Here is a 16,346-nt window from a genome sequence, read left to right on the forward strand (position 1 = left end):
TGCAGCTGTTGCCGTGGCCCTGGTCCATGCCCTGATATTCCCTGCTACACCCTGCTACGCTCTACAGTGCTCTGCAACGCCCTGCTACATCCTGCTACGCCCTGCTACATCCTGCAGTGCACTGCTACTCCCTGTAACGCCGGCCGTGCCGTGATATGCCATGAACTACTACAACTACTATTTCTAGTCATAGTTCCATTATCTTTATTGTGACTATTATTGCCACTGTTCATCACACCCCCAACCGGTACTGTCAGACATCGCCTTCTAAGAGCCCGGGTCTGTCCCAGGTTTCTTACTAATAGGGAGTTTTTCCTTACCACTGTTGCATTGCTTGCTCTTGGGGGAATTATTAGAATTGTTGGGGCTTTGTAAATTATAGAGTGTGGTCTAGACCTACTCTATCTGTAAAGTGTCTCGAGATAACTTTTCCTCACCACTCCATGTGAAAACACAAATACGAATGAACACATACTCGTTTGGCGTAACTCGTAGTAGTTTGGCTGACAGGCTGAAAAGTTTACATGGAGGCCCAGAATCTTTTGTTCAGGAAAAGCACATGTTGGTCATGACTTCTTTTGTCTCAGAATCGGATGCTCTGTGATCTTTTTTGTTTAAAATCAAGTTAAACACTACTGCTGATCCCAACACAGCTTCATATCAGCGTTTTTTTTATGTAAAAAGTAACTAAGTGTCACATAAATGAAGTGCAGGAAAATGTACAATATTTACCTCTGACATTTAGTGGAGTAGAAGTATACAGTGAAAAAAAGGGAATACCCGAATGTTCCACCTCTTACTGGAAGAATGTTTTATGTAACTATGAAAGTGTGGGCGTAACTTGAAGGATCTTGCAGCACTTTCAACACGCTTTGATAAACTATAAAGACTGGACATTTTCTATCAGTGACAGTCATCAGCTTGTTGTTCTCTCTGTCAGCCAATCATCACCTCAGCAAAGGTAATTATATTTCAATTTATTATGACATTTAATCTAATCCTGTATTCATCGAAGGACATTTTATATTTTGAGAAAACTTAGTGTATTTAATATTTAGACATTTTAAATATTAATCTATTTAATATCAAACCATATCTATATTATATGACACAATTATAACTAGCAGGATACTTTAATGTGATAAATGGCTCACTGATCACAGTTATTAATTTTCTGCATTTATGTCCTTGTCTGCAGTATGTTGACTTTGTTTAACGTCTTTTCACAGATGGCATCAGGCTTTCTGTTTGCTTTGTTGCTCTGTTTGTCCATCGGACTGTCAGCTGCATCTGTAAGTAAAAACTATGAAACCATTAATTTAAAAAACAACTCAATGTGTTCCACATGCAGTATAATGCAGTGGTTTCCCAACCTGTAAGATTATGAGACAGTTATTAATTAATCTTACTAGTTTTAATGTAGGTTGAGTGCAAACTGTAAGCTGAAACATTAGATAAGTTTGTTCTGTGAAGAACGTTGGGCTGAATGTTTGTATGAAATGTGTTATATAAATAAAGTTGAGTTGAGTAGTCCTGTAATTAGACTGCTCCTGTTTAATACGTCTCTCTGTGATTACAGTGTTATGGACAAACCTCCTACCCAGGTCAGTACAGTATCTCTGACTCGTTGCTCTGATTGTAATTGATTGTATTGTTTATACAGTGTTACATAGGGGTTTGTATTTTTTGTTGTGTGTGTGTGTGCCTCCTTCCTCTCTTCTCCATGTTGGTTTGTCTTGGATTTTTCAACTCCGCAGATTTTACTAATCAAGGAATTTTCAGGGAGACCAAGATGTTGCAAAACATAAGATCTTAATTCAACCAAAGACCTGAGTTACTCTGCAGAGGAACTGAAGACATTCTCTAGCATGCCAGTCATTTATACATTTGAGAGGCTGGAGTCCATATCAGTTCATCACGCGTTTAATATTAGGTAATACATAAGGCCATTGACCTCGCTGTCCCCGGCTGTACGCCCAGATGTTAACTTCCCGTACATCTGCTCTTGACTGATTGCATCACTCAGAAAGATCTATTACGTCCTGATCGGGATTAGGGAGAAAACAATTATGTTAGGTTTCTGAAGGAAGGATGGGAGAAGCTTGTAGCAAAATTATCTATATCATTTATTATTAATACAAACAGAAGACATGCAACACTTCCTCACAGAAGTTAAAAAACAAAGCAAGCTAGCTATTGACAAGCAGAGGTCGATCAACCTCACATGCTTCACTCAACATTGTCTTGAAGGTTCCTGCCCTCCTGGTTGGACTCAGTTCGGCTCTCGCTGTTTCAGTTTCAACATCCAGGGAAAGAGTTGGATCGATGCAGAGGTACAGCAGTTTTATCGAGACTGTCCTGACCTATATTTAGACTTCTAGTGACGGAGTCCTCTAGTGGCCATAGTAGTTATGACAGGAGCAAAAAATAAATCACTTTACTTCCTGCTTTGCTGCCGTCATAACTACTATGGCCATTAGAGGGCGCCGCCACTATAAACCTAAATTTGAGTCCTAATTGCTGCTTGAACAAACGACTTATGGGACTGTTTTTTGGGGGAGGACTGTCTCTAAAAGTATTAATACTTTGTTACTGTAAAAGTCCTGCATTGTCCAAAGGTAGGTCAGTATAAAAATGAGATGTCCTGAGATCGCATATGTTAAAATTGTAATTAGGTTCATGTTTTTTTTCTTAAATGTTTTTAAACTATTATGTTGTCTCCATTAGAACTTCTGCAACTCTGATGGTGGGAATCTGGCTTCAGTCCACTCAGAAGAGGAACATGAATTCCTCAGAACCTTCATTAACCAAGTGACCGGTGCAAACCAAACTTCCTGGATCGGAGCCTTTGACTCAGTGCAGGTAAGGCTTTTATCATAACAGGAAGTGATGTCACTTGTCTCTTGAGCTATCGAAAAAATGAAATTTGATGAAAGAAATAAAGAACAGAAAGAGGAAAATTACTCTAAATAATACAACAGATAAAAAGGGGATCCTCTTTTGATTCTCTTTGACTTTGAACCAATCTTTCTCCTACAGGAGGGTGTGTGGATGTGGTCTGATGGATCCATATTTGACTACAAAAGCTGGGCTTGGGGGCAGCCTGACAACAAAGGTGGAGCGGAGAACTGTCTTCAGATGAACTACAAGGGTAAAAAACAACAAAATATGAAACATCTTGTCTTTTAAATAACCATGATGATCCAAAAATGATCTATAAACTTATCGCAGGTAGTCGTGTGTTCCAGTCTGAAAGATAAAAAGTTAGACATTAAAACTCTGGAAAATCTCTCTACAGGAAAGAACTGGAACGACGGGCAGTGCAACAAAATGTCTCCTTTCTTGTGCTCCATGAAGCTGTGAGGCCTCCCGCCATCATGATCTCACTACAGCTCATCTATAATCTCTCTCATTGATTCACTTTCAGTTTGTTCTGCAGACAGAAACAGCTCTCTGCTGACAGACTCACTTTCACTTGTTTATTATCTGAAGAGTTAGAAAACGGTTCACATTTGAGTTTTAACATTAGAAGGAAACTGACTCTCTGAGCTGGACAAAAACACAATCAGTTATTGGACTTTTAATATAGTAAATATTAAAAAATGAAATACAGAAAACATTTGAATACTCTGACATCTTTTCCATTTTAGTTTACTGAATATTGTCTGTCAGCTCTGTCCAAAGGTAACAACATCCACCTACCAGACATGAGTGGTGATGATCGTCTCTTCAAAAATGTCCAACTTGAAAATAAAATCCAAATGTTGTCTGAGCGTTCTGTGATACAAGACGAGTTTCTGGTGTGTTGGGATCTTTATTCATCTGTTTTCCTTCACTTTATAATCAATAAGCATTCAAAAATAAAGACATATTGTCACAAACAGTGTCTGGTCCTGACTTATTGACTCTTGTTCTCTCTAAAGGGACAAATCATTTTTTATATTTAAGAATAATATTTTATTCCTTTTCTTAAATAATTACAATAAAAACAAGGTTAAGATCCTAATCCAAATGATAAATAAAGACAATGATGAATAGATTAGGTAATAAGATAATAAAGTTTATTTGAAGCGTTGTGGTTTCTTTTTCTTTTGAGGAGACATGTAAGACCACATGAATTTACTCTTGCGGGATAATGAAGTTAATTTAGACTTTTTAAGGAATGTATGAGAGAAAAACTAAATCCAACCCAAAACAAGAGTAACTTCATGTAGGTCTGTATCGAGGTATTGTGACACACGGTGGAACTAAAAGTACCTGAAACCACAGTGCAGAAATACTACTTATAGTTATAAGAGACATTCATGAAAATATTACTTGTAAAAGGTACAAAAGTATCAGCATCAAAATACATGTTGGAGCCATAATGTATCTTAGTTGTGTTTATATAGCAGGTTGGTGTCATTAATGGATATGCAGTTTTGTGTGTGACCACCGGGTGGAGCATTGACACAGGAAATGCTTCTAGGAATCAACAGCCACAGGTACAGGGGCCTCATGTATAAACGTTGCGTACGCACGAAAAGCTTGCGTACGCTGGTTTTCACGGTCACTTTGTGATGTATAAAAAAATAACTTGACTGAGAATGTGCGGGCTGTCACGCAAACTGTTGAGCAGTCGTGAGAATGTGCAGGCCGTCCGCAAAGTCTTTTCTGGCTCTGTAACGTAGCAAATTCTAAATGAAAAGTGCCGAAAATCACTAAACATTACAAAATAAAGTTTCCACTACAGTCACTGGCATACGTCTGTGACGTTGTCTATGAAAAAACAAAATTATATCCACTGATACTCCATAAAAGTTTGATCATTTATGTGGAAATGTTTCACATCTGTTTAATTCGCAGGCTACTTAATCTCTGTTAAACATGAGGACGGAAAATGATTGATAAATCCACTTAATAAATACTTTCAGTCATCCTCTGTATTTCCCTAGATGAAATATCTTACTCGCGGAAAGTTACACGGAAAATGCAGTAGTGTCTGTGAGTCTTTAGTTGCTGAGGCTCAGATATCCATGGCGCACAGGAGGCGGGACGCACGGATCCATCTCCCCAGGAACAAACGCTGTGTCGGGGGAGGGGGGGGGGGATTTAACTCATGTGATGCGTCATTAATCCCGTGGATGATTTGTAGGCTATAAAGTGTACAAGGTGTACCCGGTCCACCAAACAATGGGCCGTCTTGACTGTCTTAATTCTGCACACTGTAGTCCTATTTCCTATTTACTATTTCATTATTTCATCCATGCATGGCACAGCGGATCTGTGCGCACGTCACCTGCCGTGGAGACGCTGGCCTCACTAACCTCTCCTCCTCTGAGTCAGGTCTCCCTCGCGCTGGACTCAGTTTCACTGAGCTACTAACACTTAATAAATATAATAAATGGCATTACATCAGTGAGTTCAAACTGCTTATTATGCGTAATTTGGACTGACACCGAGATGTATGTTGTTCTGTAACTGGTGTGGCGCTGCCACTATTCTCTTGCTTTCCACTTCGACATTAAACATATATTTTTTTATTATTCTGCCATGGTTCGGTGCATTCACCGCCCGGTCACCATTTGCCATTCTGGGCATTTTCTTTTATTGCTTATCCAAGATGACAAACCTCCAAATGGAACATTTTTTTCTCGCCTTCACCTCCGCGATCAGCACCTCAACCTCAGTCTGTGAAGTTTTTCTCTTTTTTTTTCGTCTGCAGCGGGATAACCCGTTGTGATTGGACAAAGAATGACGTCGGGGGCGCATTTATAGTAATTTCCATATTCATTTATGGGAGGAGGCAAGGCGGGGTCGGTCACTCATTCATGTGCGCTCAATTTCACGTTGATTGTGATATATAAAGGAAAGGTGCGCAGGACCTGCCGTACGACTGGTTTTATACATGTGAATATTTCTGTGCGTAGGTACTTTTCAAGTTTTGGCCGTACGCCATCTTCTGGTATGAAAGCTGCGCAGTCTTTTATACATTAGGCCCCAGGTGTGTGGGAAATGGGAAAGCAAGCATGTTTTTACCGTGTCAGCGTGGCGTGTCAGTGATATTGTTTGATGTGTTTTACTGGAAAGATGGATGAAACAGAGCTGCAATTCTGATAAAGGAACAGATGGTTATCAAATTTTGTTTTAAGTCTCATTAATTTCAGAACCGTTTGTAACGGTTTGAACTGCTACATAACATTAGCAGAGATCTGTTTTCACTGTGTTTGGGTTGGCACCGCAGCGCCTTTAAACCTTCTGGACTTTTTAATATTTCAGTAGAGAGGAGAGTGGATCCTGTATCTGCATGGGGCCCTGACAGGAAGAACTTTATTTCCGAGAACTTCCAGCAGCGAATAAGTGGAGTATTCATGAAGCAATATTTGAACTGTGAGGCTGAGAACATCTAGGTTACTTCAGTTCATGCCACTTTGCTTTTATGCACAGAACACTGTGCACTCTGAGGATAGGCGACTGGAAATGAGCCCTTTTAACTCTGCAATAGAGATGGTCCTTCAGTGCCTACATTGGTATTTTAGCTTATTGTGATGTCATTTCTTGAAGTATCTTCAAATGTTTCATATCCCTTAAATCAGTACAACCTAAGCTAAAAGGATATGTAAGTCAATAAACCATAATAATTCATAAAACATAAGTCGGACATGTGTTTTTAAATGTTCCTAGATAAACTCACAAAACATTGATCCAGAAGATTTCTAAATGTAGAGACAAAATCAAAGGTCAGACTCTTTATATATATATATATATATATATATATATATATATATATATACACCCTATATATATACACACACACACACACACACACACACACACACACACAGTCAGTCTGTGCACCTAAAACCTTTCCTTGAGGCAGAGCCATATTAAATGGAAAGATTACTGTCACCGACAGGTTCAGAGAATTGGAGGACCCAAATGCAGAGACAGCCAGGCAGAGGTGAGCTTCAGAATTTCATCACAATAAAATCCATACAAACAAAAGGTGTCCTGAATGCAGCAGGCAAAGGAAATCCAAAAGTAGTAGAAGTAAAAACAGGAATCACAGAAAAACACTTTTGAGGTCTTAGCAAACTTTAGAGCACAGAGACTATCAAAGATTTTATATAATGACAATACTTCCAGCTGTCCTCTCTCTATAATCCTTTGTTTAGCTTTTTGGCTAGTAGCTGAAATGACCTGCCTTGATCTGCTACGTGCTAATTTATGGGTAGACTTACACACACAATATCCAAAACAGAAACAATGATCTGACGCTAGACAAAGACAACACAGAGACTAAATACAAGAGGTAATGAGGTGAAACAAGGAACAGGTGACACATACACAACCATAACAATCTGGAACGTATCATCGTCTCACAACTCCAAATCCATCTTCATGCCAATAACCAATTCGAACCCCTCAATTTGTTTTTGCCCCCTCCACAGCACAGAAACCACTCTCCTCAAAGTCCTCAACGACCTCCTCACCTCTGCTGACACCGCTCCCTCAACATCCTTATCCTCCTGGAGCCACCAGAGTGCAGCCCGATTACCGTGAGCCATAACATCCTGCTCACCAGACTCAATGACCTCGGTATCGAAGGTGCTACACTCAGCTGGCTCCGTTCCTACCTTTCCAACAGATCCCTCTTCATCTCTCTCCATAACCACACCTCTGCCACAGCCACAGTCACTCAAGGCGTTCCCCAAGGCTCCGTATTCGGCCCCCTCCTCTTCATCATCTACATCCTCCCACATGCCCACTTCAACCTGGACTTCTACTGTTACGCCGATGACACCCATCTACCTCAGCACCAAATCCCCCCACAATGCTCCCCTCACCCACATCAACTCTTGTCTGTCAGCTATTAAAACCTGGATGCAACACAACTTCCTCAAACTCAACAGCGATAAAAAAGAATTCCTCCTCATAGGCTCCAAATCCACACTCAGCAAAATCAATAACCCCACTCTTGCCATTGACTCCCCATCTCCCCAAGCCCGTAACCTTGGTGTGATCTTTGATTCCTTTGGGGCCCCATATATACCATGTCATTCAAACCTCCTTCTTTCACCTCCGCAACATTGCCAAAATCAGACACTCTCTCACACCCCCCACTGCTGAAAGACTCATTCACGCCTTCATCTCCTCCCGACTGGACTACTGCAACTCACTTCTCCTCAGCATCAGCTCTACCTACATCAACCGACTCCAACTGGTCCAGAACGCAGCCACCCAACTCGTTCACCCGCACCAAATCCTGGCCACTGGCTTCCCATCTCCCACCGGATCACCTACAAAATCCTGGTCCTCTCTTACAAAGCCCTCCACCATCTGGCCCCCTCATACCTCACTGACCTCCTCTCCCCCTACCAACCCTCAAGGTCCTTCAGCTCCACCTCAGCCAGTCTCCTCTCCATCCACAAGTCCAACCTCCGAAGTTTTGGGGACAGAGCATTCTCCAGGGCAGCTCCCAGGCTCTGGAACTCCCTCCCCCAAGAGATCCGCACCTCTGAGTCCCTCACCATCTTCCAGTCCCACCTCAAGACCCATCTCTTCACCTCTGCCTATCCGTAGCCCCATGCCCCCCTCACTTTTCATCTGTGCCTGCTTCGTTTTGTTTTGTTTTGTATCCTGCCCTGGACTTTGAGTTCATGAAAAGCGCTATACAAATTAAATTTATTATTATTAATTACACTAGGCATGCTTCATTGTTTTGGGCCCCCTTCAAAACAGATACTTTGTTATTTGGTGAATAAACAAGATTACTTTGAACTGTCACGTGATTATTGTGCTAAATTATTTATTCAGGTATTTTAATGCATCTAATTTAGGCCATATTTAACTGTTTAAATGCAAATTTAAAGTGTTCTCAAAATATAAAATGTCCTCTCGATGAAATTGTGATAATAAATTGAACTGATTTTGTTACAGGTTGTTACAGATTTTTATTTTATTTTATTACAGAAGTTATTTTTGACCCATTGAGGCATAATAAAGCATGTTCATTTACCTCTGAGAAGCCTGTCTGAATTTGTCACGAGGCCAGGCGAGTGTCTCTTTTTGGAAATCAAATATGGTCACCCTACCATAATGGAATGAAATAAGATGAGCATTGGCCAATATCATTCTAGTAAAGAAGAAACAAAAACAGCTCATTAAAGGGGTAGCAGGCCTAGTTAAGTTAACCATTCATCAACCATGGGAGCTCAAAGAAAACCGGAAAAAAATATTATCATGGGCAAAATTAGGCTAGTCGCGAGAGACAGGTAGCCGACTACTCAGATGAGATAATTGAGTTCACTTCAAGGGATATCTAAGCCTTTCATGCCACAAATAACAGCAAGATCGAGATCAAATCAGTTAGTAAATACCTCAAGTTAAATGAGACGAGTGCAATCAGTCATTCTGGGAGTGATATAGCACCTTTTGATTCAAACATACAGCCCAAAGTTAATAAACAGTACGTAATATCGGCCCACCTTTGTTGTCAGGTTGCCCCTGCCAGCTTTTGTAGTCGCATGGGATCCATCAGACCACATCCACACACCCTCCTGAGGGAGTAGATTGGTTCAAAAGTCAAAAGAAAATCAAAAATAGGGATCCACCTCTTTTATCTGTTGTATTATTTAGAGTAATTTTCCTTCTGTTCTTTTATTCTTCATCAAATTTCATTTTTCGATATTAAGAGACAAGGACATCACTTCCTGTTATGATAAAAAGTCTCACCTGCACTGTCAAAGGTTCGCCATCCAGGAAAAGTTTATTTGCAACCGGGTCACTTGGTTAATGAAGGTTCTTGAGGAATTCATGTTCCTCCTTCTGAGCACTGAAGCTGTGATTCCCAAATCTCATCAGAGTTGCAGAAGTTCTAATGGAGACAATATAATAGGTTAAAACATTTAAGAAAAAAAAAACATGAACCTACCATAATTTTAACATATGATCTCAGGACATCTCATTTTTATACTGACCTACCTTTGGACAATGCAGGACTTTTATTGGTAACAAAAGTATTAATACTTAGAGACCGTCCCGCCCCAAAAACAGTCCCATAAGTCGCTTGTTCACAGCAATTAGACTCATATTTAGGGTTTATAGTGTGCCCCTAATGTAGGAAGCCGCGATGGCAGCAAAGCAGGAAGTAAAGTGATTTATTTTTTGCTCCTGTCATAACTACTATGGCCACTAGAGGACACCGCCACTAGAAATCTAAATATAGGTCAGGACAGTCTCGATAAAACTGCTGTACCTCTGCATCGATCCAACTCTTTCCCTGGATGTTGAAGCTGAAACATCGAGAGCCGAACTGAGTCCAACCAGGAAAGCAGGGACCTTCAAGACAATGTTGAGTGAAGCATGTGAAGTTGATCGACCTCTGTCTGTCCATAGCAAGCTCGCTTTTGTTTTTTAACTTCTGTGAGCAGACAGACAGACAGACAGACAGACAGACAAGCTTCTCCCATCCTTCCTTCAGAAACCTAACAATTGTTTTTTCCCTAATCCCTATCAGGACGTAATAGATCTTTCTGAGTGATGCAATCAGTAAAGAGCAGATGTACGGGAAGTTAACATCTGGGCGTACAGCCAGGGACAGCAAGGTCAATGGCCTTATGAGGTACCTAATGTTAAACGCCTGATGTACTGATATGGACTCCATCCTCCCAAATGTATAATTGACTGGCATGCTAGAGAATGTCTTCAGTTTCTCTGCAGAGTAACTCAGGTCTTTGGTTGAATTAAGATCTTATGTTTTCAGGGATTAAAGTAGCCTGACAAGCCAGACCCACATCCAGATGTTGGGTCTAGGAACTCACCATTGACAGGGCTCAATCTGAGGGGCGGGATAAACGGTTGTCTTTCAAATTCCCTCTGCACGCAATAAGATAGCGTTACAACCAGGCAGAGCAACGAAGAAGGTAGCGAAGCTAGTTGATAGATTAAACTTTTGCCGGTCGGCAAAACTCCGAACACATCTTCCTTTTTAAGACTGATTTCAGTTCCGTTCTTTTCTCAAAGAAGACCGCTGTTCCCAGCAGCAGCAGCAGCCCTAAGCCCCGCCCACCCACTCTATACACGATGTGATTGGCCTGACCAGAGTTTGTTTTTTCCAGCTCGCAAGCCAACGGAGAGTGCCTAGACCCCCCTGGCTGCAAAATAAATTTGCTGCCACTAGGGTGCATCTAGATTTCTAGGTTAGGATTAAAGTTCTGCTACAACGGATTTCCGTCAATTTGATTTTAGAAATGCCATATCTGAGATTGATGCAGATACGATGAGAAAAAGATGTGTGTGGTGGGGGGGGGCCCTTAAAAGTCTTGAATAACGTTCACAAAGTTACACATTTCATCTACAAAGGTCTTAAATTGTCTTATGTGAAATAATTACTGTAACGTCCTAAATAAATTCTTTGTGTGTGTGTGTGTGTGTGTGTGTGTGACTTTACAATTTATTCGGTGTGACTGGGATGTAATACGACAGTATAGCTACTATTTACGTCAGTGTTTTTCTTTACGCTCTTAACCATGGAGTGTGCGCGGATCATGGCGTGGACGCGGGGTGCACAACACATGGATATAGCTAGGCTATAACAATAATAACAGCGTAACATTTATCTTAAATCCGTGGACATGGTGAGAAAGCTCTGGCCCTAAACATCCAAGCTCCGGCGCAAGTTAAACAGTTAAACAGAAAAAAAAAACGTAAAAAAAAAAACCCATCTTGCACCGTGCTACTAACAAGCTAACGTTAGCGCGTTGGTTAGAATGGGCTAGTGCCTGAAGGTCTGGCCAGAGATGTGGACCAGCTGGCGGACGAGGCTGAGAGCAATTTGGCTGAGTTTAGCACAACAAGCGGATCGGCGTGCGAGTCAGTCTAGCGCTAATGAAACGGGGGAGCTGGAAGACCCGCCTGCCGGTTCCTGATCAAGTAGCAACGGAGAGAGGGTTGTGAATAAGACGATGATGGTGTTGGCAGTGCTCCACCTTTGGTAGGGTGTCTGAAACGCAGCCAACATGCTAACGCACATTTGACGGTGTCACCCAGACGTGCTGATCACCGGGGTGAGAAAAAAAACCCGGAGCCCAACTCTTTATTCCCGCTGCTATTATGCAGCCTTTAGACGCATAGCAGAACGGGATGAAACAATCACTGAAGCAATTGGCATTTACATTGGCATATTATATTACATTATATTGTCTTATCTAGCCAAGGTGGAACTAATTATAACACCTCCATAATGCACACATATTTTATTTTTTATCATCCTGTTTATTTGGGTTTTTTAAGTTTCATAGCATAAGCGTGATTCATGCAACAAATGTTTTATTATTTGATGTTATTAGATTACAAACCTGCCTTACAAAGCTATTGTGAACTAAATATGATTGTTGAGTATTATAATAAAATGTCATTACCTGGTAAATCATTCTTTTCTCAGGCCTAAAATCCACACAGATTTTTCATTATATGGCTGAAGTTGGCATTCAATTTCATCCTAGGCGGTATTATAAAGATCTTAAAAAGTCTTAAATTTAACTTGAAGAATACTGGGGGTACAACAGAAGGTTTTGATTGATGTTAATATAAAATAATAATAATAATAATAATAATAATAATAATCATGCAATAGACTATTTGTCATTATCGCGAACCGTGTAAGAGGGTCAATAGTGTTTGTGCCATGACGCACAGACAGCCTTATAGCCTATTTTGGTTTCACTTTTAATGACAATAGGTCATGACTGTATGTTGACATAAAATAATCATGAGATTAAAATAGTCAACTTATAACTTTGCTATAAAATATTATTATTTTATAGCACAAAACCGGGAACCAGTTTCCTCGCATAGCGTCATGATTTGTGTGTGTCTAATGGTAACCACTATTTGGCAAGGCCACTAGCCATCATGGATGCATCGTTGCTAACGGAAGGCACAGACGTGTCTGAGATATTATTATTATATATTATTGTTATTGTAAAAACATTTTTTTGTTTGAATTTAAATAATAAAAAAAGCTTTCACTGAAAAGTTATATATGTTTCATTATTAGTAGCCCTAGAATAAAAACAGTGAAGTCTTGCAAACTTGATTTTATAGATTTGACTTGGTGTTGAATTGCATATTAACAATAAAAAAATCTCCCTTTAAACACTTTTCGCCTGAAGTAATTAAATAGAGTGTAAGGTAAAGCCTTTCTACAATATGACTGTTGCAGTATAGAAGAACAGCAATGGTTAGGCGTGGGATGGTACTGAAATGTTGTTTTGTTCATCAGGAAAAGAGAACACTCGCAATACTTCCTTTCCTTTGCTGTTTGCATCTTGTTGTACATTAAAAACCAATAGGGCTCGATCCCAAAAGGGATGCTATCTGTATAGGTAGATGTGAACAGCTTATGACATGGCCTGAAAAAAAGTTCAGTCAAAAGATTTTTCACTTTAATCCCTGTGTTTTGGAACATCTTGGTCTCCCTGAAACCTCGATTAGTAAAATCTGCAAGTTGAAAAATCCAAGACAAAGCAACATGAAGAAGAGAGAAAGGAGGCACACACACACACACAGAGCAAAAAATACAAACCCCTACATAACATTATATGAACAAACAAGTCAAATACAATCAGAGCAACAAGTCAGAGATACTGTACTGACCTGGGCAGGAGGTTTGTCCACAACACTGTGATCACAGAAAGACGTATTAAACACGAGCAGTCTAATTACAGCACTACTCAACTCAACTTTATTTATATAGCACCTTTGATACAAACATGCAGCCCAAAGTTTTTCACAGAACAAACTTATCTAATGTTTCAGCTTACAGTTTGCACTCAGCCTACATTAAAACTAGTAACATTATTTAATAACTGTCTCATAATCTTACAGGTTGGGAAACCACTGCATTATACTGAATGTGCAACACATTGAGTTGTTTTTTAAATGAATAGTTTCATAGTTTTTACTTACAGATGCAGCCGACAGTCTGATGGATAAACAGAGCAACAAAGCAAACAGAAAGCCTGATGCCATCTGTGGAAAGACGTTAAACAAAGTCAACATACTACAGACAAGGACATAAATGCAAACAATTAATGACTGGGATCAGTGAGCCATTTATCAAATTAAGGTATCCTGCTAGTTATAATTGTGTTATATAATATAGATATGGTTTGATATGAAATAGATTAACTAATATTTAATATAATTTAAATTTAAAAATATTAAATACACTAAGTGTTCTCAAAATAATGTCCTCTTGATGAATACAGGATTAGATTAAATGTGATAATAAATAGAAAAAGAATTACCTTTGCTGAGGTGATGATTGGCTGACACAGAACAACAAGCTGATGACTGTCACTGATAGAAAATGTCCAGTCTTTATAGTTTATCAAAGCGTGTTGAAAGCGCTGCAAGATCCTTCAAGTGACGCCCTTCTTTTCCAGTCCACAGAGAGACCTCTTTGCAAGCAGCGTGGCATCTGAAATAGTGAAATCTAAGAACACTGAATTGCTGATTGACATGGTGGTGCATATAAAAAAATGAGGAAACACTTGTTACATATAACTTCTTCCAGTAAGAGTTGGAACTTTTGGGTATTTCCTGTTTTTCACTGTATACTTCTACTCCACTAAATCGCTGAGGTAAATATGGTACATTTTACTGCACTACATTTATGTGACACTTAGTTACTTTTTACATTAAAAACGCTGATGTGAAGCTGTACTAACACTACTAATCTACCCAGTAGTATACAAAGTATAATTAAGTAAATTATACTTTGATAAACTACAAAATTAAAATGCTTCTACTTGATACAAAAAAAATATGATTCACCTGCAAAAGCCTTAAATAAACTCCAATACATCCAAAACTCTGCTGCCCGTCTCCTCACCCACACCCGTCCCGTGATCACATCACTCCCATCCTTCAGAATCTCCACTGGCTCCTTGTTACCCAACGCATCCAGTTTAAAGTTCTCCTCCTCAGTCACAAAGCCCTCCATAACCATGCACCTTCCTAACTCACAGATCTCCACCGCTACAATCTCCCCCGTAACCTCTGCTCCTCTGACACAAACCTCCTCTCCCCACCACTCAGGACCAAGCACCCTACCTAGGGTGACAGAGCTTTCACCATTGCAGTCCCCTCCCTCTGGAACTCCCTACCCATACACATCCATGACTGTACTGACCTGGACACATTCAAAACACACCTCTTCAGATTAGCTTTCCACATACAATAGTCTTACATTTCTCACCTGATAGTTACTGCTTTTATTGTTTTGAATTGCTTTTAATATGCTTGTTTTATGTGTTGATTTTATGGCTTATGTTTTTAATGTGATGCATGTGCTGTCTTTACTGTAAAATGTCTTTGAGTACCATGAAAAGCGCTATATAAATAAAATGTATTATTATAAACTTTCCAAATGTTCGGATTGAATGGGTTAAATTCTGATAGTGAAATGAGCGATGTCTCCACTTCCTCCCGCTGTACAAAGTGAAGCCAAAATCTCCCGGATGTATTATTATGGATATTATGGTACCAAGGTTATAATCGTTAACAAAAACAAACAAAATAACGAAAACTAGGTGGGAAAAAACATTGTCGTTAACTGAAATAAAAATAAAAACGAGGCATTACAAAAAAAAGATAACTAACTAAAACTGTAATGTTTGTTTGCAAAACTAACTAAAATAAAATGATCGAAAAAATGTCCTTAGTTTTCGTCTTTGTCCATACTTTCATAGAGCAAATAACGTTATTTCTTTCAGAGTTAACATTTACGACCATAGACCTGTTTTATACAGTCTATGCCGTAGACGTTTATAGTTTCCGACTGGGAACACAGAAATTGCGACATTTAATGTCAAATTGAACACATCATAGTCCGTGCCCCTCGCCTTGCGTCATGGCGGTACCGAAAGTCAGACGAAAGCGACAGTCCGTTCTCCTTTACCTTGTTAACCCTTGTGTTGTCCTTCCGGTCCCAGTGACCCGAAGGACCACACAAGGGTTAAGGTAGGATAGGTTAGCCTCCTTGTGCGCGCTTCTCAAATGTACTTTTAAATTCGTGAGATTTTTCCCTTTAATAAATTGTCCACATATTCTGTAATATCCCTCAACCTTTATCCTTAATGGGATGTAATCCTCCTGTCTCCAGGCGGATTCTTCTGTTGCCACACACACACACACACACACACACACACACACACACACACACACACACACACACACACACACACACACACACACTTTTACACACACACACACACACACTTTACACTACACACACACACACACACACACACACACACACACTACACACACACACACAAAAAAAAAAATAAACAGAAATC

At 39.8% G+C, this 16,346-nt stretch overlaps 1 protein-coding gene and 1 long non-coding RNA gene across 3 annotated transcripts; one reads left to right on the forward strand and one right to left on the reverse strand.

Annotated features, from left to right (window-relative positions):
- Nucleotides 1–847: 847 nt before the first annotated feature.
- On the forward strand, nucleotides 848–3,883 carry LOC120570541 (galactose-specific lectin nattectin-like). 2 transcript variants are annotated; one of them, XM_039818935.1, is made up of 7 exons: nucleotides 848–961; nucleotides 1,230–1,292; nucleotides 1,580–1,604; nucleotides 2,251–2,333; nucleotides 2,728–2,862; nucleotides 3,040–3,151; nucleotides 3,299–3,883. In XM_039818935.1, the coding sequence occupies exons 2-7, from the start codon at nucleotides 1,230–1,232 to the stop codon at nucleotides 3,361–3,363; spliced, it is 483 nt and encodes a 160-aa protein (XP_039674869.1). In that variant the 5' UTR covers nucleotides 848–961; the 3' UTR covers nucleotides 3,364–3,883. The 2 variants fall into 2 exon arrangements, with proteins under 2 accessions (XP_039674869.1, XP_039674868.1); XM_039818934.1 differs by lacking the exon at nucleotides 848–961 and having other exon boundaries at nucleotides 1,185–1,292.
- A 5,954-nt stretch (nucleotides 3,884–9,837) lies between these two features.
- Nucleotides 9,838–13,971, reverse strand: LOC120570560. The gene is made up of 4 exons (XR_005641077.1): nucleotides 13,951–13,971; nucleotides 13,639–13,663; nucleotides 10,238–10,320; nucleotides 9,838–9,856 (listed from the first exon to the last, which is right to left on the reverse strand). It is a non-coding gene; the product is annotated as an uncharacterized LOC120570560 (long non-coding RNA).
- Nucleotides 13,972–16,346: the final 2,375 nt, after the last annotated feature.

Source organism: Perca fluviatilis, chromosome 12 (genome assembly GCF_010015445.1).
Source record: "Perca fluviatilis chromosome 12, GENO_Pfluv_1.0, whole genome shotgun sequence".
Taxonomy (NCBI): Eukaryota; Metazoa; Chordata; class Actinopteri; order Perciformes; family Percidae; genus Perca; species Perca fluviatilis.

What these genes read in the sequence shown, in the direction of transcription:
- LOC120570541 (XM_039818934.1), top strand. Translation starts at nt 1,200, where the DNA reads ATGTTGACTTTGTTTAACGTCTTTTCACAGATGGCATCAGGCTTTCTG. An exon ending in TCGGACTGTCAGCTGCATCT is followed by an intron (nt 1,293 to 1,579) that starts GTAAGTAAAAAC and finishes CTGTGATTACAG; the next exon opens with TGTTATGGACAAACCTCCTA. An exon ending in AGAGTTGGATCGATGCAGAG is followed by an intron (nt 2,334 to 2,727) that starts GTACAGCAGTTT and finishes TGTCTCCATTAG; the next exon opens with AACTTCTGCAACTCTGATGG.